This window comes from Embiotoca jacksoni, unplaced genomic scaffold (genome assembly GCF_022577435.1).
Source record: "Embiotoca jacksoni isolate LCO1_2020_lvr unplaced genomic scaffold, fEmbJac1.0.p SCAF_7, whole genome shotgun sequence".
Lineage (NCBI taxonomy): Eukaryota > Metazoa > Chordata > Actinopteri > Embiotocidae > Embiotoca > Embiotoca jacksoni.
Genome location: NW_027185425.1, coordinates 21,390,374 through 21,404,141, shown reverse-complemented (window position 1 = coordinate 21,404,141; position 13,768 = coordinate 21,390,374). Strand labels below are relative to the sequence as shown.

The 13,768-nt window shown below is 38.5% G+C and overlaps 2 protein-coding genes across 2 annotated transcripts in view; both read left to right on the top strand.

Annotated features, from left to right (window-relative positions):
- LOC138214405 (rho guanine nucleotide exchange factor 2-like) overlaps window positions 1-13,270 on the top strand; it is a 48,196-nt gene extending 34,926 nt beyond the window's left edge. Inside the window, exons 17-23 of the mRNA XM_069176005.1 lie at window positions 851-934; window positions 1,786-1,835; window positions 3,787-3,822; window positions 3,903-3,950; window positions 6,280-6,606; window positions 8,332-8,494; window positions 9,418-13,270. Of these exons, the coding sequence (XP_069032106.1) occupies window positions 851-934; window positions 1,786-1,835; window positions 3,787-3,822; window positions 3,903-3,950; window positions 6,280-6,606; window positions 8,332-8,494; window positions 9,418-9,446 (737 nt within the window). The 3' untranslated portion in view covers window positions 9,447-13,270. The remainder of the gene's footprint in view (window positions 1-850; window positions 935-1,785; window positions 1,836-3,786; window positions 3,823-3,902; window positions 3,951-6,279; window positions 6,607-8,331; window positions 8,495-9,417) is intronic.
- On the top strand, window positions 1,843-3,778 carry LOC138214406 (uncharacterized). The gene is made up of 2 exons (XM_069176006.1): window positions 1,843-2,952; window positions 2,989-3,778. The coding sequence occupies exons 1-2, from the start codon at window positions 2,388-2,390 to the stop codon at window positions 3,477-3,479; spliced, it is 1,056 nt and encodes a 351-aa protein (XP_069032107.1). The 5' UTR covers window positions 1,843-2,387; the 3' UTR covers window positions 3,480-3,778.
- Window positions 13,271-13,768: the final 498 nt, after the last annotated feature.

The following is a 13,768-nucleotide window of genomic DNA, read 5'->3' as shown; positions in this document are numbered from 1 at the left end:
TATATATATATATATATATATATATATAAAGTTGTAAATAATATATATATATATACATATATACATATACATATATATATATACATATACATATATATATACAACTTCAACAAATAATCACACCCATTAGTTAGTTTGGACACAACTTCCCTTTTTTACAGTTAGAAGTAGTAGTTTTTTAACTTATTTTTGTAGCAGACAGAAATTAAAATTAGGTTTTCTGACTGGGTTAGTGACAATAACACAATTAAATTTTTTGCATGAGTGACATCATCTAAATGACAACCCATACAAGTTACACTCAAGAAATATTAAGCAACAAATAAGAACAAATTCAATTTACTAATTTACACTTTGTGCACACTTTATTGTACAGAAAGAGTAAAAATGTCGAAACACATGTTTTCACTCAAGCGGAACAGTGGTCCAGTGGTGAGCATGGTCTCATCGCAAGAAGTTTCTGGGCTCCAACCTCAGCCGGGAGCTTTCTGTGTGGAGTTTTGCATGTTGAGGATTTCCTCTAGGTGTGAATGTGAGAATCCATGCTTGTCTGTATTTCTGTGTTGGCGAGCTGTCCAGCGTGTACCCTGCCTTTTCCCAAAGTCATCTGGGGGAGGCTCCAGCCCCACCGTGAGTCTGTACAGGTCAAAGGGTAATAGATAATGGATGAAATCGAAAACACAATAAAGTGTGCAAAAAGTGATTGAGTATGACTAGATTCTGAAGTGACTGTATAAGTTAATAGCAAAAATGACATCTGAGTTATAAAGATATATATGCATGTGTGTGTGTGTGTGTGTGTGTGTGTGTGTGTGTGTGTGTGTGTCTATGTGTGTGTGTGTGTTCACAGTGGACAGGTTGTGTGAGCTTCTTCTGGGCTCCGGCATGGACAACCCTGCTTTGTGCCATCACAACCACATGATGGTAGAAACCAGTGAGTCAGTAAAAATTCCTCTCTTACAACACAAACTAATGTTTTATTGCATTCTTCATCATTTTCCAGCAACACAAAAGTATAATAATCACTAACAATATAGATGAACATAGAGGATACACAAAACAGACAGAAATCCAGTGTGTAATACATACAGAACAACTTTAAATGGTAAATGGTCTGTACTTGTATGGCGCTTTATCCCCTTTTGGTCTCAAAGCGCTTTAACATGGTTTTCCCATTCACACAATAATGAGACAGATCACCATGCAAGGTGCTGCCGTCAGGAGCACATTCACACCGATGGTACACCATCGGGAGCAACTTAGGGTTCAGTGTCTTGCTCAGGGACACTTAGGCATGTGGACAGGAGGAGTTGGGGATTGAACCACCAACCTTCTGATTAGTGTGCAACCCAGTCTACCGTCTGAGCCAAAGCCTCCCCTACCAATGTGCTCTTTACACATACAGTATATGTACGTATACTGTATGTGTAAAGAGATGTTACATTAATGAAATGCTAAAGTTTCACCTAAGTTTGACAACAGTGAATACATTAATAACTTGAGAGTTGAGCAGGTGAAGCAGGACACAGTGTTATTACAACTACCATATTGAGCCATGCAACCAAATGCTCATACAAATAGTTCCCCAAAAAAGTACAGATACTATCCTAATGTGATTTTTACACTTGACTGAACATCAAATTTAAATTCAATTTTAATAAAACAAAACCATAACTCCCTGTCTGATCTTTGTTTGCTGTAATAAAATGGTCGGACATTGGTATAAATACATTTTTATATTTCTAGAACAAGTTGTAAGTGACTGCTGTGTTTCTCTCCTCTCAGGTGATGAAGATATGTTTCTCAATGGAGCCCATAATTACTTTGCAGCAAAGGTGAGCTGGGGACCAAGGTGTAGCTGAAGGGAAAGGAGTTTTAGAGCAGTGGCTCTGGCTGATCTGGAGCTTGATACTTTCTCATCATTTGAAAAGTGTTAGCATCATCTTACCAACTTTATATATCTGAACAGTCATGTGGGAGTGTCAAACTATCCCTAGTTTGCTTACACTGAAACAGTAAATGCGGCACATGGCATGGTGGTTTGAGCCATGGATGTATTATTGTAACTACAGTTATGGCACGTGATGCTGTCCAGCTACTTTCACACTAAAACACTTTGGCATTATAACATTTATTTTACTAGGGAAATTAATTTGAGTCTTTAACTCATCTTCAAGGATGACAGACAAGACAAGCCTGTTTATATTCCCAGTTAATCATACACTGACGTTTTGTCAAAGCCTCAGAGGGACCCGCACAAGGTGCCCTTTGGAGTCGGACTGTGATGACCCAGGTCGAAGAAGGAAACCATGTAATGAATTAGAAAGAGTGATGAAGTCAGGTCACTTGGAGACCACTGTTTGAGTCAGTGAGAAAAGCTAAATTCAATGTGGATGTATTTTAACTTCAGTAGATTACTTATGCAACATTACACTTTTAACTTATGTAACATGCCCGCAGTATGTATGGTAATACATAAAACTAAGTGTCGTAGCAACCATTGTCGTCGGTGTTGTAGTAGGTGTTGTAATAGGTGTTGTAGTTGGTGTTGTATCAGGTGCTGTAATAGGTGTTGTAGTTGGTGTTGTATCAGGTGCTGTAATAGGTGTTGTAGTTGGTGTTGTAGTAGGTGTTGTAGTAGGTGTTGTAGTAGGTGTTGTAGTTGGTGTTGTATCAGGTGCTGTAATAGGTGTTGTAGTTGGTGTTGTAGTAGGTGTCGTAGTAGGTGTCGTAGTTGGTGTCGTAATAGGTGTCGTAGTAGGTGTTGTAGAGGTGTTGTACTAGGTGTTGTAGTAGGTGTTGTACTAGGTGTTGTAATAGGTGTTGTAGTAGGTGTTGTAGTAGGTGTTGTAATAGGTGTTGTAATAGGTGTTGTAGTTGGTGTTGTAATAGGTGTTGTAATAGGTGTTGTAGTAGGTGTTGTAATAGGTGTTGTAGTAGGTGTTGTAATAGGTGTTGTAGTTGGTGTCATAATAGGTGTTGTAATAGGTGTTGTAGTAGGTGTTGTAGTAGGTGTTGTAATAGGTGTTGTAATAGGTGTTGTAGTTGGTGTCGTAGTAGGTGTTGTAGTAGGTGTTGTAATAGGTGTTGTAGTAGGTGTTGTAGTAGGTGTTGTAGTAGGTGTCGTAGTAGGTGTTGTAGTAGGTGTTGTAATAGGTGTTGTAATAGGTGTTGTAGTAGGTGTCGTAGTAGGTGTTGTAGTAGGTGTTGTAATAGGTGTTGTAGTTGGTGTTGTAGTAGGTGTTGTAGTAGGTGTTGTAATAGGTGTTGTAGTTGGTGTCGTAGTAGGTGTTGTAGTAGGTGTTGTAATAGGTGTTGTAGTAGGTGTTGTAGTAGGTGTCGTAGTAGGTGTTGTAGTAGGTGTTGTAGTTGGTGTCGTAGTAGGTGTTGTAGTAGGTGTTGTAATAGGTGTCGTAGTAGGTGTCGTAGTTGGTGTCGTAATAGGTGTTGTAGTAGGTGTTGTAGAGGTGTTGTACTAGGTGTTGTAGTAGGTGTTGTACTAGGTATTGTAATAGGTGTTGTAGTAGGTGTTGTAGTAGGTGTTGTAATAGGTGTTGTAATAGGTGTTGTAGTTGGTGTTGTAGTAGGTGTTGTAATAGGTGTTGTAATAGGTGTTGTAGTAGGTGTTGTAGTAGGTGTCTTGAGGGGGTGTCTGGTAGAACCGATGCTCGATCACATTGGGCATGAACACATGTCCAGGCAACCATTTATGTCAGATTTACAACAATGTAAATTTGAACTGTTTTCCTAATGTACTCTTATAATGTGTGTTTTTACATTCTAAAGGATTGCATGAGGAGCCAAGACAAGTCACCACCCACAGTAAGAAGGATGAAGGTTTTTAAAGAATGGGACTGTTTGAGACAGACATCAGTAATAAGTGTGCTGCTTGTGTTTGACAGATCTGTCAGAGGCTGGTGAATCTCAGTGTTTATCTCCATGCACTTCAGGTGAGTGGGTTTCTCTAACTCAGAGTCATATGGAACAGCGTATATTATGCTACACACTATGCAGTCTGTAAATACTGGGCAGTTAATGGAGAGTAGAGTAGGGTAGAATTAGTTACTGAGTGAAACCTGTTGCTCCTGCCTGTCTTAATAGGGACTATAATGTTTATTTTATGGGCTGTGTGTTGTCACTACCAGCACACAGCTTACACCAAATATTATAACATTCTATAGTTACACATGATTAATGAACAATAACAACATAATGTGTTTGTCACTTAAATAGTCATCACAGGGTTGGATCAAAAAGACTTTCCCTGTTGCACACGAACAGAGCGCAGCACAGTAATGTGCATGGAGCAGGGGGAAGCAATAACTTTAAGAATTATTCCCACTGGCATTGGCAACTATTTTACACACTTTTGTGACCACTGTTAATTGTGCATTTGCAATTTCACCATGGACTTGAACAGAGAGTGCCCAGCACATTTTGTGTCAGACTCAGAAAATCTGCCACACAGACACAAATCTGTCCCTTAAGTTCACCCCTCTCTCCTGCATGACTCACACAGCAGGTTAGTGGGTGCAAGATGTCTCTCCCCAACACCCCAACTAACCAATTTGACCAACTGCAACTTCTTTCTGCTCCCCAAAAATCTGAAACTAAATGTTATGTCCACTCTCTGCTCAGTATCAAATCCATGGTGAAATCACAAATATATGTGTAACACAGGTGATGATGATGATCAAGTGACATAACGAGAAATACTTGCTCACGAAAACGATTCCTTCCACCTGTTCTATGCTCATCACTGCTGGCACCATCCGGCTGTAGCTCTGAGTCTATAGGTGTGTACTGAAGATCACAAAATGTGGGCCTGATTTACTAAGATCTTAAATAAAGGGTACTAAATTGCCTGTTCCTTCCAAAGGTTTGCAAAAACGTTTTGCACCCGTTTTACAGGTGATTTATTGAGAGTATTTGCGTCATTGAAATCAAATGCAAATGGTTGTATTTAAATGAGGGGTTTGCGTGTGTTAAAGTGATTCCAGCGATGGAAAACAGAGCGACCGCAAAAGGAAATGGAAATCTGATCCCACTGAAATTAAGAAATATAAATATAACAAGAAAACGCTATACAGAAGATTATCAGCGAGGAAGTCAATACTGTGGGGGAAAAAAAGGCGAAAAACAGGCTTGATAATAAAACGTCAGCAAATAAAACAGGTGGATGAGATCCTCTAACAAACACCGAGCAGCAGGTCCAGATTTTTCTGTGATGAACAGGTGACTTTTTATTCATCGGGAACCTTATGAAGCTACCTGTGAATTCTGCGGGACACATTCAGGATGTGACAGCAAACCCGAATAACAGTTCCTCCTCTTTTATTTGCCGACGTTTTATTTTCAAGCCTTTTTTTCGCCTTTTATTTTTTCCCACAGTTTAGATTTCCTCGCTGATAATCTCCTATTTAGCGTTTTGTTCTTTTTATTTTTAGATTTCTTCATTTCAATGGGATCAGATTTGCTTTTGCTTTTGTTGTCGCTCTGTTTTCCATCGCTGGAATCTCTTTAACACATGCAAACCCTCATTTAAATACAACGATTTGCACCTGATATCAGTGACGCAAATACTCTCAGAAAATCACCTGTAAAACGGGTGCAAAATAAATGTGCAAACGTTTGGAAAAAACACGCAATTTAGTACCTATATTTGAGATCTTAGTAAATCAAGCCCTTAGTGTTCTAGTGAGTATTTTGAGAAACAGGTGTGTGTTCATGGTAATGAAGGAATCCAGTGCAACAGTGTGGCTCATTCATGTGTTTCTAAAGGTTTTTTGACAACAATTCAATTCAACTTCATTTATATACCGCCAAATCACAACATAGGTTATTTCATGGCACTTAACACATTAAAGTGACAACAATGGAACTCTATGGCACAGAGGACTGTGATATACCACACATTAGACTTGTTTTGCAGCTTTTAATCATATATTCACTGATAAAAGAGTTTACCTTGAAACAATCAAGCTAGATGCACCACCCACCCAAATGAAATGAACAGACATCTTTTATTTTGAAATCATTACGTGTACAAGGACAATTATCCTAAAACAGGTCTTTGATGAAATTCCTTTTCTCTATAATAGCAAACTGGTGAAGCTGTGGCCTATTGCTTCACAAGATCATCATGATATGCTCTTATTTTCAAATTTCACATCGTAGAAGTGCAGATGTGACAATTAAGTGTAGAGTTTAATGCAACCCACAATAGTGCTGCCAGTATTCTCGTCCTATCAGTAAATGATTCTCTATCCTGTCCTGCAGGGTGCTGTCATCAAACAAGACTCTATCTTGGAGTTGCTGCTGCAGTCACAAGACAGTGTGGCACCAGCTCCAACAGGAGCATGGCAACCCCGGTGGCGAGATGGTGGACATCGGGAGGCCAGTGTGGGGTCAACCATTGGAGAACTGGCTCTTTTACAGAGACAACACAGCCTCCTGCAGGAGGAGCTGTTGAGGCTGCGGGACACTGAGAGCCGGTTCAAAGACAGCGAGAGGGCCCGGGTTAAGCTTGAGAGGCAGGTCCGACACATGAAGGTCTGCACTGGGGTTGCACCGGGTTCCCAGCAGCAGGGGGAGCAGGTCTCTACAGTAAGAACAATTGTATTGAAATTCCATAATGTTAGGAAACTAGCAAACATCTGATTTCAAGAGACAGATATTCTAACTCTAAATTCCAAGCTATTTCTAGTTTCACTAGACCGTACAACTTAATAATAACACTAAGTGGCATAATTTTATTAAACCTGCTTTGTCTAATAAATACCAATGTTTTTCGAACTCCTCACTGTCAGTCTTTAAAAAAATGAAAGTTTCAATCCCAAATTTAGCAGAATCTTATTGCATAAAATCAGGGTTAGAAGATCTGTCAAGCAAATTCCATGCAAGAACCTGTACCAGAAGGGTCTCCAACTTATTTCCTTTGAGAGCTAATTTGACAAAATAAAAAAGTTACATTTAGTAACATTTATTCACATAGCTGAGCTCCGCTTAAATAAGCTGAATCATCTTCTTTTATGTGAACAAAAACAAATTGATATTCAACACAAACATTTTATATTACAAGTTTAAATTCAACAGCATGTGCATGCTTTTTTCTATTAGCATGTATTCACGTTTTCAATTGATGAAGCTCACTACTCACATCTGTCACAGAAAACAAAACAATGTTTATTACTTACTTTATTTACTATTTTCTTTCCATAGGTCACTGTTTTACACCACTTGCCTTCACATTCCTTCTGTCTGTAGTTCACATGCATTCAGTCTTTTAAACAATTAATGAGGTAACTGGCACAGCATGGAATCATCAAGAGAGCTGTATGAAGTCATCAAAACACCACCCAAATGAAGACAGCCAGCTGGGTTGTATCACTGGAGTCAACCGACTCATCACACGCCATCGAAAACCATTTGCACCTGTCCACGTCCCATTTGAGCAGCTATGCTACATCTGCAGCCAACACTCTTTGTCACAGTGTTGGCACCAAAGTTTTACATCGGCAACTGCAGACATAATTTGTCTTTTACCTTCATTGGCCAACGCAGTCATTGCGTCTGTTACAATCCCGCCGTTGGTTAAGGGCTTTTTGTGCTTGGTTAAGATGTGCACCACTTTAAACGGAGCCTCCATTGCTGCATTGGCCTTTGTTGTTGGGTTGATAAACAGAGACTGCTGTCTTTTAAGCAGTGTTTCCAACTCATTCCTCATCTCTGTTTGTTGAGTGCTTCCAGTCAGAAAGTCCCTTGAAAAAGTACTTTGAACTTTTGTGAAGTGGCGCTTGACGTTTCATATTTTACCGACTGATACGTTTGCACCACAAATTAGACAAACACATCTGTCATTTACCTTCGTGAAAAAAACTCCGTTTCCCATTCTTCATGAATGTAGTATACTTTTTGCCTTATTGGCCTGGCTACTATCAGCAGTCATTGTCAAATCGGCTGCATGCTTGCTAGCCTGATGACATCACCTGATGTTAGTGTTTCTTGCGTAACCAAACTTGACCGCAGCTCAGAAATATTGACAGCTGGTTGGCAAATAATCACTTTGTGCCACAATCTGTGAATTTGATTGGATACAAATTTAAACAGATTTATCAAGTGACTTTGAGTTGTCAAACTTATGTAAATATTGTTCGTACCTATAACGAGCTACTCGGAAACGGGTAATGAGCTACTGTTAGCTTGCGAGTGAAGTGTTGGAGACCCATGCTGTGCAACCATAAAGAGTAAACTGTGGTCCTTTTGGTAAGCATTTTTCTATGGATAGATGAATATATCAGTCTCCTTTGCTGTATTTTTTTGCTCTTTTAGCCTTTATCACTTCAGCCAGGAAGAGAGACCTTCTTTGGAGCTGATACCCAACGAGCCGGCCAGGAACCTGTTCATCAATCAGAAGGGCTCCAGGAAGGCAGTGATCTAGAGGTAGACGTGACATCAGATGATGATGATGGGACCGCATCTGAAAGCTCCAAAGGTTAGGATACAGACAGAAAACAAAATGAATGGCTCCACTCAGACAGTCTTTGTCCACTGTTCATTGGCACATTATTAGAATACTTTTCAAATTTCATGTTTAAAATTTTACTCTTGAATACACTTAATAAATAATACATTTCACAGTTCAGTTAAGTTGGGAAGAAACTGCTTTGGGGTATTAAGGTACTGTTTATATACAGAATGTAAAATTGGAAATATGAATTTAGTTGGAGTGATGATGAGCAGGCTGTGCCAGTATTCCATGACATCATTAGTCGGTGTGGTGACAGGTTTAACCATAATGCAGTGGAACAGTGCTTTCAGCCTTCTCTCAAATTCATGAATACAACTTGAATTTAAATAATGGCTGAATCTCAAATAATGTAACAGCAGCACAAGACAGATTAAAGACACTGAATGATGGTGGAATTACCCTTAGTCTGACTAATTCCAATTATTTGCTCTACTTTTATCACAATCACTGCTTTAGGTTAGGTTAGGTTAGGTAGTTACTTTATTAATCCCCGAGGGGACATTTTTTCGCTACAGCAGCATACAGAAGCAATAAGATAATAATAGAATAATAGAAAAGCAATAAAATAGCAGTAAAATAGCAGTAAAAAATATTAAATATAAATATAAAACTTTAGTGACTTAACATGCACTAAAGACATGTGACATCAGCACAAAAACAGGAACATAATGAAATATGCCCTATAAGCCCTCAGTGGCTTTTATTGTGAAGCATCAGTGCAGGATGTGTTTACTTCAACAGTTTGTCCCCACATGATGTTGTAGCAGAATACTGGAATTGCACCTTTTGACAGATGAGTTAGATTATAGAACCACGACACGACATAAATGTTCCTGTGTATTTAGAGGAATATAGAGCTGAATTCTGGTTTGTTCTCTCTTTTTCAGATTTTCAAGAGATTGCAACAGAAATCTGATCCTCGGCATGTTTCACAGTGCTAATGAGCATCTATTTGATTATAATATGTATTGATTGACTCCAATGAGAAAATGTTGTTATGCTTTTTTGCATTGTAGCCAACAATGCACATGTTTATCTTAAGTCTTCTTATATATTTAGGTGCTTTGCTTTTGAATAGATGGCTTGTGACAATGAGCTGTTTTATTTTTCAGTTACGCTTCGAATCGTTTAGATTTTCATGATTCTGTGACTTCACTTGACTAAACAGGTGAAAGAGGAATTTATAATGTAGACAGACAAAGTCAAAAGCATTGAGGCCTTGTTATGACAGCATCCAACACATCGATAATGAAAAGAGGATTTCGCAATAACTTTATCTTAAAGAGCTTGTATTTTCTTTACAGGGCTAATTAATAGTGTGAAAGTGTGTCACAGCTAAATTTAATCATGACCAGCCTCAACACTCTCAGCTGTGACAGTTGAGGGTATTGGGGTCATCGAGGTCGGTATATCAGGTAATAAAGTGGAAATGTAGATTATTTAACTCAAAACCTATTTGCTATTTTATCATTAATTAAATGTCAACGTGAACAGAGAACACTCATCCAATATAATGAAATTGGGTGCTGAAATAATGTTAAGGAGTGAGCAGAAGAAGATTGTACACACTCAAAGCTCCCAATTCAATCCATTCATTTACAACACCAATGAAGACTAACGTGCTCGATACATCACTGATTTTGGGGTGTTAATGAATTAATTGCATCGGGAGCTTTCAGTGTTCCCAATTTACTTTCCAATCATTAATTAAATGTCTAAAGTGTCTCACTTGGTGGCCTTGCAGGGCTGGGTAAATTACTAAACCAGATTAATTGGTGAAAAGGTTTCTCAATTGGCACCCCTTTGTGTGTAAAGTTCATTTGTCGGTAACCTGAGTTGCCTTTTATATCACCAGGGGTGGATCAATGAGCTCCCAGACTGCTCCTGTTGCGTGCAAACACCTGAGTTAAGAACTTAAATATTTATATTGACAAACATTTGAGAGGCCATTATTCTCATCAGTCTCAACAAAACATATTTTCAGAATAAAGTAATAATCATCTGGACATTAATAATAATACCTTTACGCAACTTTCAGTGACCAAGCTATGAAATCTCTGATGCAACAGCAGACTTAGAGGGGCTTTACATTTGTAGTTAACAAGTAGTTATTAGTCTGCTTGGCATGTTGATTTGCATGTTTTTAAACCTTGAAAGTATTATCTGACTTCAAGATCTTCCCTTCAGCTTTTACCTATTCTGTGTTTTTATCCTTAATTTGTATGTACAGTTTTTATGTACAATATATATATATATACACACACTTTGTATGTCAGGGCTATCAATCAATCTATCTATCTATCTATCTATCTATCTATCTATCTATCTATCTATCTATCTATCTATCTATCTATCTATCTATCTATCTATCTATCTATCTATCTATCTATCTATCTATCTACCTACCTACCTACCTACCTACCTACCTACCTACCTACCTACCTACCTACCTACCTATCCATCCATCCATCCATCCATCCATCCATCCAGGTTTGCATATTCTATAGAACACATTTTCTACCAGGTGGCAAACTTACATACATCTACCAAATCAATGCAATATTTTGTTTAAGATATACAGTTGTGTGCAAAAGTTGTCACCTCGAGTAAAATTACGTAATCTGTTGTTTGAAAAGAAAAAAGAGTAAATAAGACCCCTGCAGCAAACAGTTAGTAAAAATGTGCAAAAATGTGGGCACCCTACTAAGTGAGTACTAGGTAACCTCCCTTTAGCAGATTTCACAACTATCAAATGCTTTCTGAGGTCAGCTAAGAGACTTCGTTGTTTTAGATTTTGTCATTTTCATCCTCGCTTTCTTACCGATCACTTAAATTTTTGAGATATTTAAAACTGTTTTGCACACACAGCATGTTTAAGATCTCCCCATGCATTGTCAGTGATGTACCGGTGACGAGACTCAAAAAGGTTCTGCTTGCGTTTCTTGAGAAAATTCACAATGGAGATTTACTGTATGTCTGCTTTGGATCACCAACCTCTTAATCACTTTCACTTTTTTGACTGACCATGTGATATTCGCATCCAAAATTTGCTGACATTAGTAGAATCCACTCTTCTCTCTGTTTGTACGATGTTTGGTGCCACTGACTGCCACACTATCCTGATCCCGACCATTATACCTATTAGTAGTGAAGGTGTTCTTTTCATCAAATGGACCACCGTTGGTTTGTGCAAAACTGTGTTTGGTGAGTTAGGCCAGATAGTTGAATTTTAACTTCTTCTGTCTACAACAATTGTTTTCAATTTAACTCTATTTTAACCAGATGTTGTTTTGCAGACTTCAGATGTTGACTTTTGTGAAAACGTGTCAGAAAAGTTTTCTTCTGTTTAGTGTTCCCTACAGACCCTGTTTGGGCATCAGTGCTGAACAGTGGATAAACACCACTCCTGTGTCAGCAGAACCTTCCTGCTGCTCCTTTGTAGTGATATGCTTTATCTTTCTACCCAGCAGATGTGCAGTTTGATCTGAAAATGTTATTGGTCTTCCAGATGTTTTGATTTCTGTAATGATACTTCATACAGTAGAAATTGAAGCTGGATGCGCTTTGATATCCTTCTTAGCCTTCCCCTGCATTGCAGGCATCAGTGAGCCTTATTTTCAGATGCTCAGTCAGTTGCTAAAAGGAGCTCATGGCGGAGTGTTACTGCAGGGTTTGAAAAGTCCAATGATTCATCAGCTCCAGAACTGTCATCACCTGACAATTTCTAATGGCAATTTCTGACCTGTTATAGAAGTCCTAACATGTCAACTAAGGCCTAAAAAGTTAAACTTCTGTGAAGTAGTACAAGTGGAAAGGGGCTCAAACTTTTGCAAAGGTTACAATGGCGGTTTGTGTTCTGCTCTTTAAATTCATGTAAATACGACCAGTGCATTAACATTTAAAGAAAGGTGTTTAATGTCTGTTTGCTGCGGTGGTTCTTCTTTTTGACTCAAAAAGCAACCAAATTGAATGTGGGTTGCAAACTTTTGCATAAATCTGTAACTTTTCAGTGTATGAAGTATTTTTAATGCAAGCATTAAAGATCATTTTTGCTTGCATTAAAAAGACCTGACTCGCTACGAAAATGTTTTTTGTCACAATAAAGAGGCTAGCTTTCTCAGCAAAATGATCAAGTCTGTGCCCAAAACAAACAGACCTGTAAGGGATAATGTCTTTGCAATATCAATCATTTTTTGCTCTGTTCATATGTTTTCACTTACATACTTAATTTTTGATTCCAGTGCTTGAAACATGCTCTCAAAATGATCTTTTATGCATGCATTAAAAAGACAAAAATGATTTCATATCAGTGGATTTTGAATGTAAATATTGTGGAAAGAGGTTTGAGCTAATTATAATATGTTAACTAAGTTATGCAAGTTTTTCTGTGGCTGCAAAAGGATTGTGACCTTTCCACAGAAATCCTCATATTAGAATGCTCCAACTGTGGGCTTATTTTTCTAATATGAGTTAATTATAGTCCATAATCTCTTTGAAACGTAATAACTTTTGTCAGAAAGGATTCATAAAATTTTGATAGCAAACAATATTCAAAGCCAACATAGTAATGAGATATGATATATTAGTGGCATAAGGTCTATATTCCTCTGATACAGTTTATGTATTTCAAAGTGTGAGGTTAAATAGTGTAAGCCAAAAACTGCACACCTTCTTTTGCACACCTTTTGTCATTCATGTGAATTGTGTTACCATATAGAAAATAAAAGATATAACAGAGAATGTTTGCTATTGTCATCATGTCATCATCTGGAATTGGTCTGCTGAGGCAGCAGCATCGGCTCGACAGTGAGCTCATCCTAATGTCTGAGCTCATTTTGGTGGTCTGTATCCACAATTTCATTATTCTGGACATTACAAGTGCTCTAGGCTAGGTGAGGATAAGAACAGAGATTGACTGGTATAGATAGTTTTATTTTTAGGCTCGGCTCACCCTTTAGCTGCAGGACAGACCGAGTGTGTGCAGTAATACTCCAATCTGCCTGTCAACCCTGAGAACTCCTTCAGCTGATGGAGGAACATACACAGCGATAACAATGGCGGACGTGAACTCCCTCGGTACATAATACGGGCGCATCCCCACGGCTAGAAGTTCAATGTCCGGGCTACAGAAGCGTTCCTTCACACACACGTGGTCGGGATTACACCACCTCTCGTTCACATAGACTGCAATCCCTCCACCTTTCTTCTTGCCGCTCTGTACAACGTCTCTGTCCGCCC